Below are 23,250 nucleotides of genomic sequence, written 5' to 3' on the forward strand. Positions count from 1 at the left end.
TAGTGGCCACATTCGGTTACCGATACTGTAGAAGTGTCTGCTTCCAGTCTCTACTTCCAGATCGGATTCGGGATCCAATCCATATGGCTATATTTTAAAATCTGACATTTTAAAAAGATAAAACTGCTATACCGTAGCTAGCAGCACAAACCCAAACCGAAACTCCTTTTAAGTATTCATTAGTGTGACCAACCACAGCGTTAACCAACTACAGAGTGAGCGTGCCTGGAGGCGGATGTGCGAGTGTGAATGGTAGTCTATATCTGCCCAGCATACCCGCGACCCTAGTGCAATACTAGTGAGGGTAAGCGACATAGAAAAGGGATGGAGCGACGTTTGAACAACAATGTAGTGAGATACGACCGTAATACTGTATTGTGGTTATGTTTTGTCTATTAGCAGGATTATGCAAAAACAAATCTATTTCTTTAATGGGTGGGGGTGGCGGCTAATTTTGTTGAAAAAATGTTTTTTTAAAAAGTGGTTCTTGTACAAGTGATGCAATACAGAGGGGGATGATACCTTGGATATGCAGGCTGGGCAGTACCAGTCTCCCTCTGGGATGCTGGTGATTTTGGGTTTGTGACAGTAAGTGTGGCAGCCTTTGTCACAGCCATCGCATAACAGCAGGAGGTCCTCGTTGTCCCCTTTCCTGCAAATCTGACAATACTGAACAGAAAGTGGGTGAGTTAATAACAAGGGTGACTTAATAACAAAATGCAAACTACAAAAGGGCATAGCTTGCTTTTGTAATTGAAGTGTGTTGTGCTTGAGAATTTTAATTTAATTTAAAACTGCTGCTCACCACTTTCATGATGGAGCGCTCCCAAGCGATGGATTTTTGTAGCTGCTGGATACACATAGCAAGCTGGGCGGCACTGCGTACTTCACTTAGGGCCTTCCTCCACACCTTCATACCATGGGCAACCTCCTCTTCACCACTGGGATAAGATATGAAATTGTGGCAATAAGAAAAAAGATCACATATACACATTGTATATAGTATAATATTAATCAGTAACATGAGGCACCAACAAGACAGTAGAGATCCAGCTGAGCAGTCACAGGCATTAGCATTTTGGGGGGTGTGGGTAGAGAGATTGATATTGATTTTATCACGTTAAGGGGTATTCATGCAGAAAGAGTGAATGGGTAAAACCTGCCCAAGTGAATGCTGGAAGAGTGGTAGACCATAGCCAATGTTATTGATGCACACCATGCAGATGACTGTAGAACATACACAATGCCTTCACAGAAAACAAGAGAGTGCAGTGGAGACCTCCCACTCTCCCTCAAAAACACTGCACAAAATCAACAAAAAACAAAGAAAACAAGCCACCACAAAAAGTCCGCTGTGAAAGCAGCCAAGACCCTCACTTTTGACTCATATGGAAAAGCACACACAGACAGAGGAGAGGGTCTTAGTGGGAGAGTGGGGGAGCTTCGGTTGGAGAGATGACCTACCCTTCCCTGTCAGCACTAGTGGATGGTGCGGGGGCAGGGACAGTGACCGTACCCACATTATCCAGCCTGATCTGAATGGTGGTACCTAAGGGGCTCCTCAGGTACCTTCTCTCGATGTTGCGTTCCAGATTAGCCAGACGTGTCACTGCTATGTCCAATGGGTTGTCCGGGTGACGCATCACCCCGCCCTTCTCCCCCCGCTCCTCTGGGTGATCCTTGCAGTCCCTGTCTCCCACATGAGCGGATGCAGGTCCTGATTTGGTGGGGGGCTTGTGCTCGTAATACACCAGGTCTTCCCTCTCAGACTGAGGATCAGGATGAGTCCAGCCCTGGCGGACAAAATCAAGACAGATTTAAAAGACACCCGAACACAACATGCAAAACTATGTTAACAAAATGTTCACATTAAATACCTTAACTTGTAAGCTGGCAGCAGTCACCTTCCTCTCTAGTTCCTCAACCTGCTGCAATATAGCAATGTCCATCTCCATGGCCTGCTCCTCCACACACCAGCCACGCACAGACTCCACACTGACCTGGCTCTCCTCCAGCTCTCTCAGCTCAATCATGGCCACTAGATAGACAATATCACACATAAACATGGGTAAATAAATATGGAACGCCATATACCCTGAAGACATACGCCTAATTTGTTCGCATTTAGTTACATTCATGCTTTAATCACTCACCATCTTTGTGTTTAGTGCAGACCTGGGGGATGATCTCTATGTATTTCTGCATCTGCCTCTGGAGGACTTTCTCCCTGATGCCTCGACTGTGGAGCGCACCAACCAAGGCCCTCAGCTCTTCGATGTCAGACACACGCCACCAACCTGTCAGCAGGTCTGAGGAAATGAACACAAACAGACATTAGGTCATGATACATTGACCGTGAAACTCTTGAATCACATGATTCAGATTCCTTAAACCAGCTTCATTGGTTTGTTGGTATGCAAACATGTATGTTTTTTCCATTCATAAACATGTTTCTATTATTTCATGACACATAGCTATTATTCACAAGATTTTCTATTAGAATAAAAAGCAATTACACATAATTTTCCTAAATGTATCAAATCTAATTCATGTTCAGACTTCTTGCCAGGGCTCATATGGACATTTGTTGAGCTTTTGTAGGATCATACATGTTGTCCACCTCCATCATGTTACCATAGTAACATGCAATCTTGGCTATTCAATCATGGCTGCATAGATTCTTACCCTCTGGGATGGGGCGAGGCATCGGGTGGTCCAGAGATTTTGGTATCTCCATGGCAGGAGATGGCATGGATGAACTTTTCTCAATGCGAGGTAGAGGCGAGTCACTCTTACTGGACACACTTGCTGCAGTATTGCCCTCCAAAGACTGACATGGCATGGGACTGGGGCTGCTGCACAGAGGCAGGCTGGGACTTATCATACCACTGGGCCAGCTGCCCAAAGACACTCCTAGCAATGAGCCACCTGACTTCACCTGTTAAGAAAACAAAAAGGGTGAAGTGGGTCAAGGTGGATTACTATGATACATGGCGATACATTTCAGGTAATTCTCTACACAATCACGTTTCCAAGCGGCCTCACCTGCAGGGCTGAGAGTGGGTAAGTGAGGATGCCAGCTGGGTGGTGTGGGCTGGCAGAGGCTGACGCTGCAGAAGGGGTGAGAGGAAGGGCAGGTGATGGAGGGGGGGATTTGGGTTTGTTTGGTGTGGAGGACGCCTGGGGAGTGGCATGCAGTGCTCCAGGGGGGTTTGTAGTGAGGGAAGAGAGATCACAGGGGGCACGAGGGAGCAGACTGAACCAGTGTCCGCTCCTCTCTGTCAGGACTCGAAGCAGCTGGTCGTTGGCCTGGAGGGTGAGCTGTGGGGATGGAGCGGGGGATGAGGCAGGAGGAGTGTTCCCTGGGCTTTCATGCAGGGCTGGCAGGCACCGGACAGATAAAGATGTTGAAGTTGGACCGGGGATATTAGAAGTGTCATTACTGATAATCACAGCAGTTTTTGCTACTGCTGGCTCAGAGGTATTGTGAGAGGGGGAGGATGACATTACGATGCTTGTGGCAATAGGAGTACCCATGAGATTGCAATTTTGTCCAGCATGAGGACTGCCCTGGTCCTCGGCCTTCACAGTTTCTCTGAGAGTATCTGAACAAAGGTTAGAAACGTAGCCTTGTTGTTGGTAGAAGTGAGTTGGAGAGTCCTTCTTGTCATCCTTCTGTTGCACCAAGCCTTGTGAGCAGCCGGTGAGTAACGTGGATTTCTCTTTCTGGACGTCAAAGTCCAGAGGTTCCTCTTTGACCTTGACTTCTGCTGCTGCTCTCCTCCTCCTCTGTCGCTCCTCCTCCAGTTCCTCTGGAGCTGCGCACACATAAAATATGTGCATTATTGTTGAATTCATGTTTTGTTGCATGAACTAAACTGTTCAAGAAATACCAACAGACAAAAATCTAACTACCTTCTCCACTCTCCATGGCTTCAATGAAGACTCCTCCACAGTGGGGAAGTACCCAGTATCTACGTCGATAACGATCTTGGCCGTACATCATGGAGCGCAAGGAGTGGGATATTTCAAACAGCTTTCTTCTAGTCTGGTGATGTTGCTGCAACAGTACAGATCAGTTATTTTTTTATTTCACAGAATAAAACATCTCTTATGCACATCCAGAGAAAAACAACCCAGCTGCCAAATGTTGGTCAATATATACTACAAACGAGGAAATTCATTCAACCAAAATAATGCCTTAATTAGCAACAAGCCATATGTTAGAATACACACACAAATAATGCACATTGCACTTGATGCCGTAAGTAATACTTGACCTAGTTGCATGTTGCTCCATATTCTTAGCAAAACATATTTACTATTAGCACTTATGGGAGAGAACAGCACAATAATGTACCTTTTTGCTTCAAAAACCTTATGTTTAAGCAGTTTAATGTGTTGCATTTTTGAACACACCTTAGCCATCTTCTCTATCTGCTTTTCCAGCTCCTCCACACTGGTCGCATGGTCAACTTCATCCTAGCACAAAAGAACAATAAATGAGTCCACTGCCGGCCAAGGCCAATGTTATGAATACATCTACGGACTGAGTCATCTTTTTGTACCTCATCGTATGTCTCCACTTTTTTAACCTTCTTAATGTCTTCCTCGTCATCGTCGTCATCATCATCAGCTGGATCGTCACTGTCCTCATCGTCGTCATCGTCATCATCACTGTCTCCACCGAGTTTCCTCTTGCGTTTGGCAGCAGATGATGGAGTACCGATTGACTGGTTCTCTTCTACACCCACACTGGCCTCCCTCTTTCCAGTGCGTTTGGCATAAATGGTCCTCAACCTGAAAAGACAAAATACAATGACGACTGCGTGTAAAGGTGCAAAACAGTCCAAATTCCTTTAAATCATGAAATGGATAACTTACTTCTTAAGTTTACCCTCCATAATAATCTTATCTTTTCTCATGTTTGCCATCTGATCCAGGTTCTTATCGATTTCACTGCAAGAACAACATCAAGGGTCAGATACATTTCTTTGGTAAGTATGTGACTTTGAATATTATTGTCAAAATGAAGTGTATCCCAGAGAGGAACTTGATTAGATGGCCGTCCTACCTGATAACGGCTCTGCTGCAAGCCAGCTCGTTAGCTAGGAATCCCAGGATGGAGGCCTTCTGGGCCGGAGTGTGTGCCTGGAAGGCCTTGGTCTTCAGACTGAGGGCCAGAGGGGCCAGATCAGTATTGGCACAATGGGCCCCCATATACATCTGTAGCACCTCAGACACATTATCCCTGTTGATGCCAACGTTGGTCAGGTGGTCCCCCAGCATGGTCTTTGTCTAGCAGAAAAAAATTATTAACTTTTATATGCCACTAATTCAAGTAGAACGTACCGTAAGGCATTATTTTTCAGTGAAGTTACATCTGTGCATATCGTCTTGCATTGTTACATCTTATGCAAAGTGCAAAATCACAAAATTCAAGTTACTACACAAACTACACAATCCTCCGCACAAGTTTGACTTATTAACGTACCTTCTGTCCAGGGGGCAAACCGGGGTCACAGACTGCCAGACAAAGTAGTTTGACAAGAAGATCTTGGACCTGGCCCATGCTGTCGCCCACATTGAGCAAGCCTTCCTGTAGCATACCCAGTGTTGGGACATCCATATTCAAGTCCAGCCCCAAAACCTTCCCAAAGCCTCGCAGGAACTGCATAAGCATCAAGCAGTCAGACACTGCGCGTCCAGGAAGAATGAGCCCAGGAATTCGGGAGAACTCAGGGAGAGCCTAACAGAGATAATGTGTATACATTTATAATGTGATGATGATAATGAATGTTAATGTGAATACACTGTGGTATAGCATGTTGTACAATGTAGTACTCCCATTAGCCACTTGATGGCACACACCTCTACAAAATAAAAACAATAACTACAGTCTATTTTTAAATGACCATCATGAAAATGTTTCCTGTTTATTGTTTGCGGTATGCATATTTAACAACCATTAAATGATTAAGTCCACACTTAAGCAAACCAAAATAATAAATCTAGTCCTTGACACAGAATGTGTAAACAAGGGTCCTAAATACCTTATGATCAGACAGACACATGTCTTCATTTGGCTTCTTCAGCTCCCTTGCTATCTCCAACTCCAGCCTCCGTTGCTCCAGTTTACGCTCTTTGTTCAGCCGTTTCTCATCCCTTTTTTCCTGCCGCAAGCGCTCACGCTCCTGGAGAGTCCAGAATTCGCAGAAGCGTTAGGAGGAAATGTAACAAACGTACATTAGAGTATGTTTGTGCAAGGAAAACAGACAACTTGACTTTGGTGACAAGTGTTAAAGGGTGCAGTCTAATGCCTGCCAGCATTCAAAGGAAAACTGCTCCAGGGTCTAAATTGTTTACTTGAGGTGGAGGGAATGAAATATCGGAGGAAAAGAGTGAACAAAAATGAGTATTGGAGTATAGTGATGCGACGAGGCAACTACTTGCTGTTTTCATGGTGTGGCGTGTGTTTCTTTTTATTAGCATGTCTATGGACTACCTCTGCTTTTTTGCGAGCCTCAACAGCCTTCATCAGCATTACATGCTGCCTCCTCCTCTCTCTCTCCTACAGTGGCAGAAAACAAAGGCACATTACAGTAACAAGGACATATTGCACAGGTACTAATCAAGGCCATACTAATTTTAGTATGTTTTAAGAAAATTGTGATGCTCTAAATATATTAGAGGCACCATACTTGGAACAAACACAAAACAATGCTTCACATGTATACACTTTCACATGTATGGTGGAAGCATACGTGAAGAGTACAGTAGTACAATGACAACCAAAAAGCAACACATAGATGCGATACATAGTAGATGTGATGGCAGGCTCAAAAAAGAAGCAGCTGGAATCAGTGATGGCGCCTCTATAAACTAAAGCTGACAGAACAGAAGCAATAAAATATTGGCATCCAAAAGTCTTCTGACATGCCACATTGAAAGTAGGATCAAAATCTATTAGCTATTGTGGATGTTTATTTGATGCTTTACTAATATTATTTGGTGCTGAGGGGACGACAAAGAGGAATAGGCGGTAAAGAGGAGCTACAAACAGAGCAGTTCCACTTCAGTGGATTTGGCTGCTTTAGTATTAGCACAGTATGAGACTGCTGAGGATGAGACATCTATTTTGTTCTTTGGTGCATGATACACAGTCTGCTGCAAAAGGGCACACGAATCACCGGTGACTGACTATCATTTTATTTGATCTCTTCAGGTTTTCCCCTCGACGATATGAGACTGTCATTCCCACTGTGATCCACCAAAAAGACACAATTACCACCATTTCAGTTTGCCAAGAACATTCCAAGCACAGCGAATAAAATGCTTGTGAGGATCATTTTTGATGCACAAAAATAAGCCGAAAGCCTGGCATACTAGACATGGTGGTTTGATTGTAATCATATGAAAATTTCTATTTTTCTGTGACTATATCTTATTAATCGAGTACAATAAATTAATTTAAATAATACAATATAGTTTCTCCTTGCTAGTACACTGCATGAGGTTGATACAAGAGCTTCAAAAGCGCATGTGGTATGGACAAACTAAAATGCTATAACATATGCGTTAATTCGTCACTCAGTGGGGAAATTAGCAAATACAGATATATACGTATCTTGTGTTTCTATGATAGAACTGATGATGCTGATGATTGCTACATGCTACTTCAACGAACGGCTGGTGATCTCTCTGAAGACTCTCCAGCATAGCGACAAAGTGATTCTCAGTCATGTCTTTCAGTCGTTGTGCGGTTACAGCGAATGATAGAGTGTCTGGGCTAGCGCAGGTTAAAGTCCAGCACTCTTGTGAGTGGACGGCAGAACATATGCACGGACGAACAAGACACAAGCTCAACATCTGGGCCAAATTGTGAAGCACTCATGGGTAACACAAGCTACTCCAATACAACAATCAGGACGATGTATGTGATGGATGGAAACTCCTCGAGTGCACTTTTGAGACAGTGAGTGTGGTTTGGCTAGCAGTCTTTGCAATGCATTCTGAGTAGAAGAGGGGGTGAGGGAATGTGGGGAGGGGGAGGGCGAGGGTAGAAGCTGCCTGGCCAATGTGACAGGGTCAGTTGTCCCTCAGGACGAGCAGATGGAGGCAGCATACTGACTCTTATTTCTCTTTTGTTTGTTTTGCTGGAAAGCCATGCAGAAGAATGTAGTATGACAGCAGCCAGTGCTACACTTAATGCATTGCTATGACAACCATAACACAACCAGTTACACGATGCAGGTGTTAGATGTACAAAAATAAACATACCCATACCATATCTAGTCTATGTCTCTCCAACTCCTGGCAGAGAGAGTTGGCAAAATATTATGAAACAGAATACCAAGAAGCGTTTCATATTAAGAATTATAAATAATAATTTTGCTAATTCGCCACATTTTTTCCACACATGCCTGCATTTAAATGCAAATCAACATTCACACACTTACTTTAAAGACAACACACTCACACAGCTGCACATTCTTATTCAACAGAAGTTACAGGCAAATGGTTCTTTATTCAGCAGTCAGTGGTTAAGATTGTATTTGTAGTGCACCTACCTGGTGCTTCAAGATCTCCGCTTGCTGTCTCCTCAACTCTTTCTCCTTGAATGCAAAAAGAAATAAGAGGGTCGGGGGGTGGGGGGAGGGGTGGACAATCAATAAGCTGTGATAGTGCTAATCGAGATGTTTTTTGGAAGTGAAGCCAAGTGAAAAGGGGGCATAAGCAAGGTGAAAGTGGAAAAACGCTTAACAAGTTAGTATCCTGCACAGGATTTGAACTCAGCACCCAGTCAGTATATATACACACAAGTAGTATAAAAAATACTTATTTTTTGACCAAACATCCATTAATTTTTTTTCATGCTTCATTGATTAGATTTTGCACTTTGTTTGGCGGCCCTTGGACTATAAGTTATGTGTTTTGCCGCAAGGGTTGGATTATGGAGGTTTTAGAGCACATCAGAGGTGAAGATCCTGCATTTTGACCACCTAATTAGCAAACGTTTAAATACCAAATAAATGCATGACGCAAGAATACTTTGTCTTTCACTTAAATAAAGCCATCATGTTAACACGGAATTCCTCTACATATTATGAAGTCGCTCATGGTCGCTACAGTATGCCATTTTGGACACCCCCTCCAGGCAGCCCAGGTGATGCCCTGGAGGTCAGGAGAACAGGTACAAGTGTAGAGCCGAAGGGGGCCACCTCCTGTAGTCGGACACCTGCCCCGAGCAGACCCGGGGTTGCCCTTATTAATGTTGATGGCGATTAATGGTAACAAGGATTTAGGGTGCAGACAAGGCCGAATATGGTGTTTTCTATGACAAATCTGGAGTAACTTTGCTCAAATTTATACTACAGCTTCTGCTTGATAAAAATCTTGATATAAGCTGGCGGTTGATGAAAAACAACATTACACAGTTAACAACTTAACTTTGCTGGCCATGCTAATGTGTCAGTTGAAATGCTAAGTGTATTGCTGATAACTCAATACAGGTTTAACTTTGACAAAAACACTTTTTGACCCCAATAGGGAACTAATAAACTACACACTGCAAACATGTACCAACGATTTGGGTCATAAAGCTACCTCTTGAACTTCATTAAACATGCACATACAATAATAAGCAAGTCTCAGCAGATTAAACAGAGTGTCTGCTTCAAGATTAGAAGATTAGATGAGAAAATAATACATTTTATAGGAATTATTACTAACAGCAGTATTTTATTCCAAGTAAACGTTGAAATCTTGAATTAGTAAAATCACGTAAAATGCACAAGATAATCATACACAATTGGGGCTTTCTTAAATCATACCTTTATCCGCTTTTCAGCCTCCAATATTTTGGCATTGGCTGCTTCTTCCTTCTTTTTCCGCTTTGCCTGTGAATAAAGAGTCAAGTTGAAACTAGACACATATCAATCAGTCTTGGATGAGAGCTCTGCAGCACTTAAGCTGAATGTTTGCAGTTTCCTGGTTTCAGCAAAGATTTCATGGCCCCGAATGCCAGTCAAAATTTGTAAAACACTGCCAATGAATTATGTATCTCTTTAACATGTAATTGTGAAAATGTTGAGGCCTCCCGTTAAGAGTGTCTTGTCAACCGTGTCGACTCAAAATTGATTTAGTCCTCCTAAAACACTTTGAAGCGCAGGCATTATAATTGCGCACGCTTGTGTGTGTATGTGTATTTGTGTACATCACTGTGCGTTTGTGTGTGGCACCTTTTTTTTTTTCCAGTCGACCCACTTACGCTCAACTGTTACTGTTGTCTGATGAAAAAAAAAAAAAAGACTTTTCTGTCCAATTTAAATAAGGTCTGAAGAGACACGAACCGCCATTTTAATATTCAACAGCCGTCAACCAAGACCAATTTAGCATTAGTTCCATATGGAATTATGCCTAAGAAGACGCAACTCCTCCAAAGCATGCTGCTATTCAGTAATGAGCTTTAGGAAGATTAAAAACACTATAGACTGAGGGGTTGCAGCTATCAAGGAATGTTCTGCTTAATCAGGTGCTGTTGGATCAGATTCTGTACCTCCAAAATTTGCTGTGCCCTGAGTTCTTTCTCCATTCGAATCTGCTGAATACGCTTGATTTTTTCCTGTCAGATAAAAAAAAAGTTAATATTTTCAGACCATCGGATGAACTACTCTGATCAAATGACGGTCAGAGAGTTTGGACAACAAGAACAGTATATTCAATGTTGCCAGCAGTATGGGAAACTAAAACCCATCAGTAACAAAATAGGGCTGCTCAGTATTTCCTCTATACGTAAGGAATGTATTTGTGGAAAAAAAGCGATTTGTCAACACATGCAGAGTCAACCTACCTGCTGCTTGAGAATCTTGATCTGCTCTTTTTGCTTTCTTCTCTCTTCTGCTGCCATGATAGCTGCAAGAGTCAAGATGGTTCATAAAATTAATGCAATTGACCTACACAGCTGGACTCCCAGATGTATTCATGTCACAGATTCAGTAACACATAATTGCTACTGATTGGCTTGGCCACCAACAGTTTTAGACTTGAGCATGTGAATGCAAAGTAGGAAGTGGAAATCTAAGAAATAATAAAACTGAACTGATCCACGATAAACCTGTTCACATTCAAATACTTGCGAAAGCACTGAAGCCTACTGTTGACTTCAACAAAAACCGCCAAGCCACATTCTGTCCTGTATTGTTATATTCAGCCTGGGGAACCTCACTCCATTTCTTTTCCCCTCAATGTGTGTACTTCGCACGCTTTCGGTTTACTTACATTATTTTAATGTATATTATTAGGCCCTTAAGGCAGCAAACTAGGTAAGTCTGAATTAATTCTGCTGCTTGTAGTGCAGCCCATTATACTGTACCTCTGCTGTTTCAAGACAGATAATGATAGACCGATAACACTCTACAGAATATTCACTATGAATATATATGGTTAAAGTGCTCATGACATCAAAACACATTATTTCCCCAGTGAAAAATAACATTGAAAGGCATATTTCCTAATTACAAGCCAATTAACATTTTTTAAACCAGATCTTTTTTTACGCAATAATACTATCACAATAATTCTATGGGTTTTCATTGTAGTGCTGACTGGCCTTTCATTGTCCCTTTGTGTCACTGACTGACACTGTGGCAGTGTGTGTGTTATATCGTAGTTATCACAACACATTAGCAGTGAATTTTGTTATTGGCAAAAGCACAAAATAAACTCCCCTCAAAAAACTAATATTCACTCCTTTTAGAAGCCCCGTCAAAATTTTTTTGAAAATAAGGACCAAAAAGGGCAATCTGGTGGATCGGCTTTATTCCAGTCATGTTGGAGGAATGCGAACACTGACCAGGCTAAGAGCCAACCACTACCTGTCTTGACAGTCTAACACACTTGTTAAAGAGGACTTTATACCTTGCTGTTTCCGAGCTTCTTTGGCAGCACGCGCCAACGCCTGCTTTTCCAGTTTTCTCATGAGTTTCATCTGGGCTGCCTGTCGGGCTATTTCTGCACACAGGAAAAAAAAGGCATTGTCACTGGTTTATCAATTTATTTTCCTGACCTTGCATTTTAAATGAGAGATAAAAGGGTCATGCTTGGCTATGTACAAGCAGACGCAGGAAAGTGGAATACAAAAAAAGTCTTTGCCCCGTCCTGATTTAGTTTTTTTTTTTGTTTCGGATCATCCAACAAACTGTGGTTCATCACACATTACATTAGTTCAATTTCTCGAGCCGCACCCAGGCCTGATTAAGGCCCCACATGTTCTCATTTAGTAATCACCTGCCTGACAAAGTAAAGTTGAAAGAAAGTAAATGAGATCTATCAGTCTGGACAAAGTTATAGATTATCACTTCTTCACACCAGCGTATTTCCAATTATTCTTCATTATATGAACAGTAAATGTAATTCTCATATTGGGTTTTGTTGCTAAAATATACTTTGTTTGAAATCAGGCTCTCAAATGATAGTGTGGGGTCACATCCTCGACTGACCTTGAGCCTCTAATTTCCGCAGGAGTTTGACCTCACTGGGACTGGGACCTTCCGGCACCAATGGCAATGGATCGCCGACATTAGGGGGTCGTCCTTTCCTCCGTCGGTTAGCTTTGGCACTTTCACCCACTAACTGACGCTCGGAGTTGGGGGGGCGACCTCTTCGACCTTCCATTGCCAAAATACGTGGAATGACTTCCTCTTCATTCAACAGGCTCCACTGTAAACCCTGAAGAAGGAGAAAAGAGAGAGACAGAGTTCGGGGAGGGAGGCAGGGGTGTCAGTGAAGAACTTGTTACCATTCGACGCATGATGCAGAATTCCAAGAATGCAAAATTTTCACGATGAGTTAAATGTATTAAAAATGCATTCTGCAATGCTTCACTGGAGGTGGTTGAATAGTCAGTCTTTATTAGGGTCAGTATTATTTTTTTAATGATCAATATTAGGTTTTGAAGAGGTTCAATTACAACTACTTTCTGGCCCCGCAGCAATGTACTTATTTAAACTCTACTGTGGAGCCAGTACAAAAACAATCCATTTTCCAGTTTGATATTTCTTGAAATGAAAACAAATGGAAGTAATACCTGTGGGAGTAATGTCATCTGATTATTACATTTCTCATACACAATGAGATATCTATGATCTAAGTCTACTAGAGTTGATTGCTGTCCCTGCCCTGACAGTGACTGCAGCATACAGCTCAGCCTGAACAGGGATCAAGGTGGGGAAGGGGGGGTGAGAAAGAGATGAAAGGCATTCACCTGGGGTCCTTCTCTGGCTTCATAGAAGTCACCAACCCTGATCTTTGCACTGAAGCTAAAATTATCACGTGTGATGCCACTTATTCCATATCTGGATAGATACTACAGAAGAGAAAATAATAATGGCGTTGGTTTAGGCAGAAAAAAAGCGAAATTAGCGACATTGAAAAGCAGCTGGGAGGCACTAGACTGGAGGGAGTCTACCATTACAGTGCATCTGTGCAGTCCTTACTAATCACGATAAAAGCCGGGGGACAAAAAAAAAAAAGCAAAAGCTCTTAAGAAAAACAGTTCTGACCTTGGAGTGCACAATTGAGGCGCTTTCTTACTTAACTGTGGTCAGGCATTTTACTGCCTGCTGACTGATGAGCAGTGAGTGGATGCTACGGAGCAGCCATTTTTCTATTTGCACCACTGCACTCAAAGTCAGTTTGACAATCACTGTTGAACCAAATAAAGATTATCGGCACACACACTGTACAAATGAGGCCAAAGCTGTGCATCCCAACACTAACCATCAATCACTGCTTTGTGGAGGGAGAGGTGAAGGAAGTGGCACAAGAGGACAATATAAGAATAATATATCTCACTATTTGGGCCACAGGAAGCAGAATGGGGGTATTCTTAAATAATAAATATCTAAATTATATTAAACTACGACCAATAGACATTCATTTGTTTCAGCAATGTAGATGAGTAGTGCTGGATTTGCAGAATAACTCAAATGCATGCTAGTCCAACTTGCTCATCTAGTTTGCTTCACAACATCTGCATCGGTCAAGCTGATAAGACAGGATAGCTCCAATAGATACCTTCATCACATCTGGGTACTGTCTCAGTTTCTTGCCACAAGGGGCGTAGTAGGCCACCTCTCCTTGAGGTCGCCCTGCCACGTTTTTGATTCTAGTCTCTCTCCGCCACCTAGGTGTTCAACAATGAAAACAAGTCAAAACATTAGTCAAAATAGAGAAACAAAATAAAACATTTTGTAAGACTAGTCAACTGACAGGCAATTCAATACACATTGAAGTGATGCACTTGATTCCAGAGTGCAGCTTCTCATACGTACCCCAACTCCATAGGTGTCATCAAATCCTTCTCATCCATCACCCGCTTCCTCTTTCCTAAACCTGTGGAGAAACGTAGTTCATTAACGGATTTGACAGCTGAAAATAGACTATGGACTGTCACAGGTATCTATGCATTCGCTGGCCTCATCATGTTCTATGTGGTGGATTTTTATTATTCAAATTCTTCATAAACAACATTAGGGCAGCCATTGAAAGCCTTACCTGATAGGGCTCTGAACACAAACACCATTTATAAACTGAACCAAACAAGCATTACCAGGGGACTATTATGCTTTTCCCACTTTTCTGACCTATAAATGTTGTTTTATCGTGTGAAACAATGTCAAAGTTACAGACAATGAGGTTTGCGCATTTGGACAAGAGCTTTGAAAGAAGTCTGAAACTTGTTTTCAGAGGGTTTTTTTTTCCCCTAACACCGGCTCACAGTGAGCCTTGTGAGGAGTCACCGGCCCCATCCAGCATGTGACGTCCTTATATGGGCATGCCCGAGTACAAGCTGTTACCTGTACAACCTGAGTGCAAACAATCACAGCGGAGTGGGCGTGTCCGGAGGCGGGTCATGGGAATAAATTAAAACAAACCGCTTTGGAAATCCAAGGAAATACATCTGGAATAGATTCTGGAAGATCTAGAAAGTTTTCTATGCGGGTTATTGTATTATTATGTGCTCTTTAAGAGTCCACAACTCAATACAGAGATCCGGAAATAAGTCTCCTTTAACATTAACATATTGAAAAACTGAAGTGGAAGCAGATGCACTGACACACAGCACTGGCTGCTTGGAAAATTCCTACAAGCTAAACATGTCATTTTTTCTTGATCTGAGTCATTTCCATGCACTGATAGGGCTGTGCCAAAAGCGGAGTCTGGGCTCTCAGGCATGCCACTACAGGACCCTGGCTCTCTGGTTTCCCCATAACAACTAACTGCCACCTTCCTGCTTTTTCTAAAGGTAGTGATTCCTCTTCAAACATATTGTGTTATACAAAAGCACAGGCCATGCTTGAGTCACATGCTGCAGCTTTGTGGTATTGTATATGGTTTTAATGATCTAAGTGAACATCTGCTGCTTCCAACAAGTCAGCAGGAGGTACAAGAAAAAAAAGCAAGCTGTTTTCTTATATGGAGGCTGACTGAAACTAATCTTCATCCTTTTTAAAGGGTTTGCATCGGATATTTCACACATTACCTAAGGGAGAGGCTAGGGTGTATGAGGAGGAGCCGGGAGAGCTGTGATAGGCCAAGGCACTGGAGCTGGTGACAATAGTGGGTGTCTTGATGACCTGAAGATTGAGAGGGGAGCAGCTGGTGGCTGTGTGATCGGTTGAGGTGTTCAGTAGTTCTGGGCTTTTGGTTAGCCTACGGGGAGTCATCTCCTTTTTTGATGACCCAGATGACAGCTGCTTAGACTCTTTCACTTTCTTTCCGGAGATGTCACTGTCTGAGTTGCTGTCTGATTCTGAAATATAAAAACAGTAGGCAATGTCACAGTGGTTTGTGTCAAGTTCATCAATGTAAAGGTGCAGACATGCCAGTTTGGTAACATGTGCCATGCAAAAGCTGTAATGTTTTTAGAGCTTGTGCAGATCTCATTGCCACAGTTGGCCATATTATCATGTCGCAGGGCCACTGGCTACAAGATCTCCTATCTTTGCACTCCCAAATTGCCTTCTGTCACCTGTGTCTTATCTGTAGCTTATACGAGCCCATACTATAAACAGGTCACTTGCATTTGGTACTCTTTGCTTGCCTTTCGTTGTCGGCCACATGCCCATTGCAGTGTGAACCCAAATTTTAGTTCCTGGAGAAAACTACTACTAAAATGTACTACTCAAGCCAGTTACACACAGCTATTAAGCTTTAAATGCAATATACTAAGTTCTATGTGAAGTATTTCCATAATGCATCATATTAACTCTCTAACAAGATCTCAGTGTATAGACTGGTCATATATCTCATCTTGTTTCATATTATCTACATACTGTATTGTATATAACTCTGGGGAAAAAAACTGTTGATTTTGCTAATACTTGTTTATTTTTCTATATTATGTATTTTGTACTGCTTAACTGACTCTGTACTCTTGCTGCTGTGCAATACAAATTTCCCCACTGAGGGACGAATAAAGGCATATCTTACTATTATTGTTTCATTCTTCTCATCTGCTGAGCCCAATTTTCATGAGTATGTTTCTGATGATTTGAGCATACACCCTGCATCCATTAACAGTTTCATCAAATGTCAGGCTGGCTGATCTGAGACTAGGTGGCACTGTCAATGGGACATTGCATTGCGAGTGAATGGACTATTTTAGCCAAAGGTCAAGTGCTCATGTATATACATTTGCGCAAATTAATATTACAGAAACAAAAAAACTGTCGATATTTATGTTCACTTTTACGAAATGTACCCACCTGACAAACTATCATCGGAGTCCTCCTCATCCTCATCCTCTTCAAGGTCATCCTCATCATCATCATCATCATCTCCCGAGTCATCAGATTCCTTGTTAGCAGGGAGACCAGCCGTGGGGTTACAAGTCCCAGGTATTCCCACTCCAGGAATCCCAACACCGGGGATGCCAACTCCCGGGATGCCGATCCCAGACTCTCCTCCACGAAACAAATCCACTAAAGACTGTACCAGATGGTTTTGGGAGAAGCCTTTCCAGCTTGCTAAATGCCCTGTTTGCCCCTGTCCTTGTGCCAGTCCTGGAGTCTGTGCCTTACACTTTAGGGTCTTGCTCTTTCTAGATCCATAACTGGCGGCATGGGGTGAGGTAGTAGGTGGCTGTGACGGAAGCCCAGCCTGGGCGCTTGTTTGGGTCCTACTTGCCCCTGTGCTAAGATTGACAGGCATTGATCCACCATCAGAGTTGCACTGAGGGGATTTGCCTTGAGAGGCAAAGTCTTTGCGAGGTTTGGTGATGAGGGCCAAAGGTGCGTCCTGAGTGGTGCTTTGGATGACTCCATTGGGGTGATTAGGTTCAGGAAGCCCCAGCAGGGCACTCGAGAGGAAGAGGTTGGAGTGATTGTTCTGGGGTGGAGGAGGCGGAGCGGGTGGCAATGGTGAAGAAGACAGAGACTTCCCTTTGGGAGACTTGTTTGGCCCCTGCTTCCTCAGCTCAGATGGGAACGTCTGCCCTTGGGACATGAGAGTCTGAGAGCAGAGGAGAAGAGAGGGAGAACAAGAGGAGGTAGGGAGTCGAGGGAGGGAGGGAGTAGGAAAGGCAAATTGAGAGGCACAATGAAAGGTCAGGAAAAAAATGGAACAAAGTGCAGTTGCTCTAGCTGTCAGTTTACATCACTGTTGATTGTTTGAGCAGGTGACTAACTACAATGCAGAACACTGGTACAGTTAACTGTGTCTAGGCTCCCTTTGAGAATGAAAAAACACAAATACAATAACCGCGCACTCAACACAGTTCACAAAAGAGATACTACCTATCTAAAAGTATAATGATTTGTCATTACAATTGATAAGCTCTCATTTTCATCATTGCCTTCCTGCTGTGATGATGCCACGCCTGCATGAGTAAGTCTTTCAGGAAAAGGTTACATTTTAGAATCGCACTTTCAACTAAATATGATATGAAGTGAAACAAATCAATTTCATAGGCCGTGAAATACAGTAAAAGTGCTGAAACCACAGAGGGAATCTAGGCCATAGTAAGTCTCCATATTTGCAATACTAAAAAAAGGGGGGGGATTTTCACAAAGTAGGATGATTTCAGGATATTGATTACTATGCTGGCATTCATATGTAAATTGAGTGATTTTGGAACAAAAACTTAGAGTAAAGACTTCAACAGTTCAAGTATTGTCTATAAAGGAACTCTTGCCTTATGTCATTCTTTGTCATACTTCAAACGCCGCAGAGCAATGGGGATTGTTGTAATGGTTTCATTTTGTTGTAACTGCAGTAAATTAACACCTGACTAAAAAAGAAACTTAGTATCTGTGTTTGAGACATTGGTGTGTCATTTAAGTAGATGAGCAAAAACTAGAACCTTCAAGGACCGCCTTATACTCAGATGCTGATTTACAAAAAAAATGCTAGTAAAGCATAAAATACGACATAACTGTACATGTACCAATGTGACGTCAGCGCAAGAAGGTGCCGTAACGGAAACACTAGCTTCTACGGTCAACTTTCTTTCCATCCATAAATTACTATATAATTGAAGCTGTTACTGGAATTTATAACATGCACGCAGTGTGGATTATGTAGACACGGCACATAGAAACATGGTCTAGCCGAGACAACGTAGCAGCCTGCAGAACAGTGAAGCCACAACCCTTGTGGTCAAGACTCGGCTGTCTATCTGCACCTCACCGACAAACAGCCTTCTTTTGAGGAAATGTTAATTTTAACAGCAATTCTTAGAAATTAGTTTAGGTCATAGATTTGCGCACTGCTCTCACATTCTCAGCAGACAAATCTACGCAGTGCACAAAATACATTCCAACCTGCACAGTCCAGCCGATGATAAGAACACTCATTAACAACAAGTCACATAGCAATACGGAGCTAGCAGAGTGAAAAGTGTGTACTGAATGTGTGACCAAGCTGTGCATGTCTTACTTTTATTTTTATGTCCAGACGTACCAGTTACAAACACGTAAAAATACAAGATTATTGTGCAAATTGTCACTTCTCTTTACTTCACTTGTCAAGAGTGACTTGCCTGCAGATGCTGCTTCAAGTTAGTTTTGTTTTTGGTAGTAATGAATGTTCCACATGGTTTACACATTGCCTAATTCCCCATAACGTCAAATGTGTCCATATACAGCGGGGAAAATAAGTATTGAACACGTCAACATTTCTCTCAAAAAACATATTTCTAATCAAGCTATTGACATGAAATTTTCACCAGATGTCGGCATCAACCCAAGTAATGCACACATACAAAGAAATCCAAACATTTATGTCCATGAATTAAGTTATGTGTAATAAAGTGAAATGGCACAGGGAATAAGTATTGAACACGCGTACTGAAATTTATTTAATACTTAGTGCAAAAACCTTTGTTGGTGATTACAGCCTCAAGACGCCTCCTGTATGGAGAAACCAGTCGAATACATTGCTCAGGTGTGATTTTGGCCCATTCATCCACACAAACTGCCTTCAAATCTTCAAGGTTCCGGGGGTCTCTTCTGTGAACCCGCATCTTCAGTTCTTTCCAAGGATTTTCAAGTCTGGTGATTGACTGGGCCATTCTAGCAGCTTTATTTTCTTTTTCTTCAACCAGTTGAGTGTTACCTTGGCTGTGTGCTTGGGATCGTTGTCTTGCCTGGCAGCCTGGCAGATGACAGCAGATTCTGATCAAGAATGTCTCGATACTTTTCTCCAGTCATTATTCCTTCAATGATATGAAGTCTACCAGTACCACATGCTGAAAAACAGCCCCACGCCATGATGCTCCCACCTCCAAACTTGACTGTTGGTATGGTGTTTTGGGGGTGATGTGCAGTGCCATTTTTCCTCCAAACATGTTGTGTCTTATGACATCCGAAGAGTTCAATTTTGGTCTCATCTGACCAGAGTATGTTCTCCCAGAATGTCATGGGTTTATCCAAATGTTGTGTCGCAAACTCCAAACGAGCTTCAACATGTTTCCTCTTCAAAAATGGAGTCTTGCGTGGTGTGCGTGCATGGAGGCCATGGCGGTTGAGTGCATTACTTATTGTTTTCTTTGAAACAATGGTACCTGCTGATTCCAGGTCTTTCTGAAGCTCTCCACGAGTGGTCCTGGGCTGTTTGAGAACCCTTCTAATGATTGTTTTGACTCCTCTGTCTGAAATCTTGCGAGGAGCACCTGGCCGTGGCTGGTTTATGGTAATGCCGTGTTCTTTCCACTTCCGGATGATGGCCCCAATGGTACTCACTGGAACTTTCAGAAGTTTAGAAATGCGCCTGTAACCAATGCCTTCAGTGTGTTTTGCAACAATAAGGCTGCGTAGGTCTTTGGACAGCTCTTTGCTTTTACCCATCATGCAATGCTTCTTGTCTAACACCTTGCTGGTGAGAAACCTTTTTAAAAGGCATTAATCGGGACTAAACCAGCTGATATTACTTTGCACCAATAGGGGACAGGTTAACCTTCTAAATACTGACAAACTCCAGCTGCTTTCTTGGCTTTCCAGACCTTTTTACCCCTCCTTTTCTTCATGTGTTCAATACTTATTCCCTGTGCCATTTCACTTTATTACACATAACTTAATTTATGAACATAAATGTTTGGATTTCTTTGTATGTGTGCATTACTTGGGTTGATGCCGACATCTGGTGAAAATTTCATGTCAATAGCTTGATTAGAAATATGTTTTTTGAGAGAAATGTTGACGTGTTCAATACTTATTTTCCCCGCTGTATGTATCTACTCTTTCTTGCAGCAGCAGACAAAGTTGTAGCATATAACTGTAATAATATTGCTGCTTACAATATTGTATATCTCCTTGTCACCATTTTGAAACAACAATTGGATGGACGAAGAACAGGAAAAATCTTAAGGCAGCATTGAGAAAGCTATATGTACACCCTTTGCTCAGAGCTCATAACCAGGATGCGTTCAAGGGTGTAAAACAAAAAACAAAGTGGGACTCAGAATGAAACAAAAAAAAATATATTAAAAAGTTGAGCCTTGTCATCAATTAAATTACCAGTTTTGAGAACTCAAATGTACATATTCTGGACAGAGAAGAAGGGTTTGAAAGATGAGCGAGGATGTCCATCTATGTCAAGGAAGCTCTTCTCCAAACACAGGGGGAGGATCATAGCTACATCGTGATTTTGGCTCCAATATTTTTTAGCTTTACATGCTCATTTAAATTGAGTTAAATGAAGTTATCTTACCTGTTTCAGCCTGAACTCATTGATCTGCGCAAGCGAGTCTTCCAGCAGTTTCCTCTTATTGGCTTTGGCAGTGCCAGCAGCAGCATACTGAGGTGGCTTCAGTGAGGACTTCTGGGGGCTGGTTACAGATGAGGTCAAAGCGAAATGTTTTGGGGAGGTAGACAGCGGGAATGCAGAGCGTGGGGGGGAGGGCACCGAAACGGGTTTGGGGGAGGAGGAGAGGGAGAGGGGCAGGTGCTGAGGGGAGGAGGAAGGCAACAGCTTGGGAGGTTTGGGAGAGGAAGAGCTGGAGAACGCCTTTGGAGAGGTGGTGAGGGCGATGGGAGAGGAAGACGGTGAAGACTCCCTGTAGGGCTGAGTGAGGAGAGCCAGAGGCTTTGAGTTAGCAGCTAGGCCAGTGGACTGGATCACACTGAAGTGTTGTTGCTGTGGCTGCCCCTCTGGTCTTAACCTGGAGCTGTGTAAAGCCATAGGTGAGGTTGGGGACAGGACAGGGGGAGACGCCGCGCGGGCCATGGGAATGAGGGTTGGGGGATTGGAGGGGACTGTCTGTATGTGGTTATTTTTCTTGTCCGGGTGCTCTACTGAGGGGACCCCACAGAGTGGTCTGTCCGTCTCTCCAGTGATTGGTACCAGAAGCTGGGGAGAAATTAAAAAAAAAAGTGGAAAATAGGATTTTTGTCACTTTTGGAATAATAATCCCGAGCAATGCAATTGTCGGTGCTTTACCTTTGATTTCTTTTTTATTTGTTTCTCAGAGTCTGAAAAATCACTCTTTTTGTCTTCTTCCTCGTCCTCATCCTCATCATCCTCTTCATCATCCTCCGCAAGGTCCTCCATATCACTGCTAAGGGAGCCATCGCTTGAGCTGTCCGAAGATGTGCCTGTTTCACTATTACTCACGCCAGAAGCATCTGTTGTCTTCTTGCGTTGTCTCTAAAAGGGAAAAGTTTGAGAATATTGCTCATCAATGTATTCTATCTTTTCTCCACAATCTCAAAAAACACAAGAACCTCTTACTCACCCGCTCGTTTTTTGGTGTGTTTTTTTCCACAATCTTAGCTGGGCTATTCTGACAGGGACTACTTGAAGGCTCTGCTTTTTTGGTTAGACTTGTTGATGTCTGGGCAGGGGTATTACTTTCCAAAAAGCTCCCCTGCTGTGTTGTGGGAGGACATATTCCACTGCCATTTACAGCCCCGTTCACTCCTTGAAATAAAAAAAAAAGCAGACAGGCAATCCGTTTCATCATTGTATCTTTTTCTTTTTCAGAACATGGCTGCATGGTGTAATTAAATATCTGCAACTAAAAGCAGAATTGATTGAGGCAAATAACAATATTGATTTGTACATCTAACTCATCTGATATGCTCCCTGTGAAACGTACAAGCCCAACACAAACAAGTGACAAAATAAAACAAAGCAAAAGACACTAAATTAAAACAGATTGTTACAAATGTGTCATGAGAGGAAACAAACAGGGTAGGATGTCTGTTTGGGAGTAGAGGGTGACATTTTTATTTTCGATAACTGTCATTTTTACTTATTATTAAATTTGTTAGAATATATTTTAGGGGATGAGGAAAAAATTCTTATCCCCCGCTGATTAGGTTCATCTCATTACGATATGAACAAACGTTTTAATGGTAGGTTTATTGCAGCAGAGAGAGACAAAATGTAAAACAAATCAATTTGTATTTGATGGGAGCAAATAAGCATTAGATCCACAAGAAAAAACATGACTTAGTACTTGGCGGAGGAACCCTTGTTGGCAAGCAGCCGTTGGACGTTTCTCGCGGTGGTAACAAGGTTACACACAGCTCATGGGATTTTGGTCCACACCTCTTTGCATATTCTCTAAAAATCCTGATTGTTTCGAGGCTGCTGCCTTGCAATTCGCTTAAAGTTTCAGCTCCCTCCACAGATTTTATTGGGATTAAGGTCCGTAGGCTGGCAAAGGCCACTGCAGGATCTTAATGTTCTAATTTTTGAGCCACACATTTGTTGTTTGTTGGCAGCATGATTTGGGTCATTGTCATG

At 42.5% G+C, this 23,250-nt stretch overlaps 1 protein-coding gene across 14 annotated transcripts in view; it reads right to left on the minus strand.

Moving 5' to 3' along the window:
* Window positions 1-23,250, minus strand: part of baz2ba (bromodomain adjacent to zinc finger domain, 2Ba) — a 67,461-nt gene that overhangs the window by 2,795 nt on the left and 41,416 nt on the right. For 2 of the 14 annotated variants that reach the window (XM_058088875.1, XM_058088876.1), the window contains 30 exons: window positions 22,235-22,419; window positions 21,940-22,146; window positions 21,211-21,849; window positions 16,770-17,514; window positions 15,545-15,814; window positions 14,334-14,394; window positions 14,077-14,185; window positions 13,265-13,366; window positions 12,501-12,729; window positions 11,920-12,012; window positions 10,853-10,914; window positions 10,559-10,624; window positions 9,834-9,899; window positions 8,571-8,615; window positions 8,281-8,313; window positions 6,506-6,571; window positions 6,054-6,194; window positions 5,495-5,749; window positions 5,075-5,298; window positions 4,885-4,959; window positions 4,569-4,800; window positions 4,420-4,482; window positions 3,916-4,060; window positions 3,046-3,818; window positions 2,686-2,938; window positions 2,154-2,309; window positions 1,878-2,038; window positions 1,465-1,793; window positions 806-941; window positions 523-669 (listed from right to left, as the gene is read on the minus strand). In XM_058088875.1, the coding sequence (XP_057944858.1) occupies window positions 523-669; window positions 806-941; window positions 1,465-1,793; window positions 1,878-2,038; window positions 2,154-2,309; window positions 2,686-2,938; window positions 3,046-3,818; window positions 3,916-4,060; window positions 4,420-4,482; window positions 4,569-4,800; window positions 4,885-4,959; window positions 5,075-5,298; window positions 5,495-5,749; window positions 6,054-6,194; window positions 6,506-6,571; window positions 8,281-8,313; window positions 8,571-8,615; window positions 9,834-9,899; window positions 10,559-10,624; window positions 10,853-10,914; window positions 11,920-12,012; window positions 12,501-12,729; window positions 13,265-13,366; window positions 14,077-14,185; window positions 14,334-14,394; window positions 15,545-15,814; window positions 16,770-17,514; window positions 21,211-21,849; window positions 21,940-22,146; window positions 22,235-22,419 (6,068 nt within the window). The remainder of the gene's footprint in view (window positions 1-522; window positions 670-805; window positions 942-1,464; window positions 1,794-1,877; window positions 2,039-2,153; window positions 2,310-2,685; window positions 2,939-3,045; window positions 3,819-3,915; window positions 4,061-4,419; window positions 4,483-4,568; window positions 4,801-4,884; window positions 4,960-5,074; window positions 5,299-5,494; window positions 5,750-6,053; window positions 6,195-6,505; window positions 6,572-8,280; window positions 8,314-8,570; window positions 8,616-9,833; window positions 9,900-10,558; window positions 10,625-10,852; window positions 10,915-11,919; window positions 12,013-12,500; window positions 12,730-13,264; window positions 13,367-14,076; window positions 14,186-14,333; window positions 14,395-15,544; window positions 15,815-16,769; window positions 17,515-21,210; window positions 21,850-21,939; window positions 22,147-22,234; window positions 22,420-23,250) is intronic. The other 12 variants (XM_058088888.1, XM_058088877.1, XM_058088882.1 and 9 more) reach the window with 12 other exon arrangements.

The sequence above is a fragment of the Doryrhamphus excisus genome, chromosome 12, assembly GCF_030265055.1.
Source record: "Doryrhamphus excisus isolate RoL2022-K1 chromosome 12, RoL_Dexc_1.0, whole genome shotgun sequence".
NCBI lineage: Eukaryota > Metazoa > Chordata > Actinopteri > Syngnathiformes > Syngnathidae > Doryrhamphus > Doryrhamphus excisus.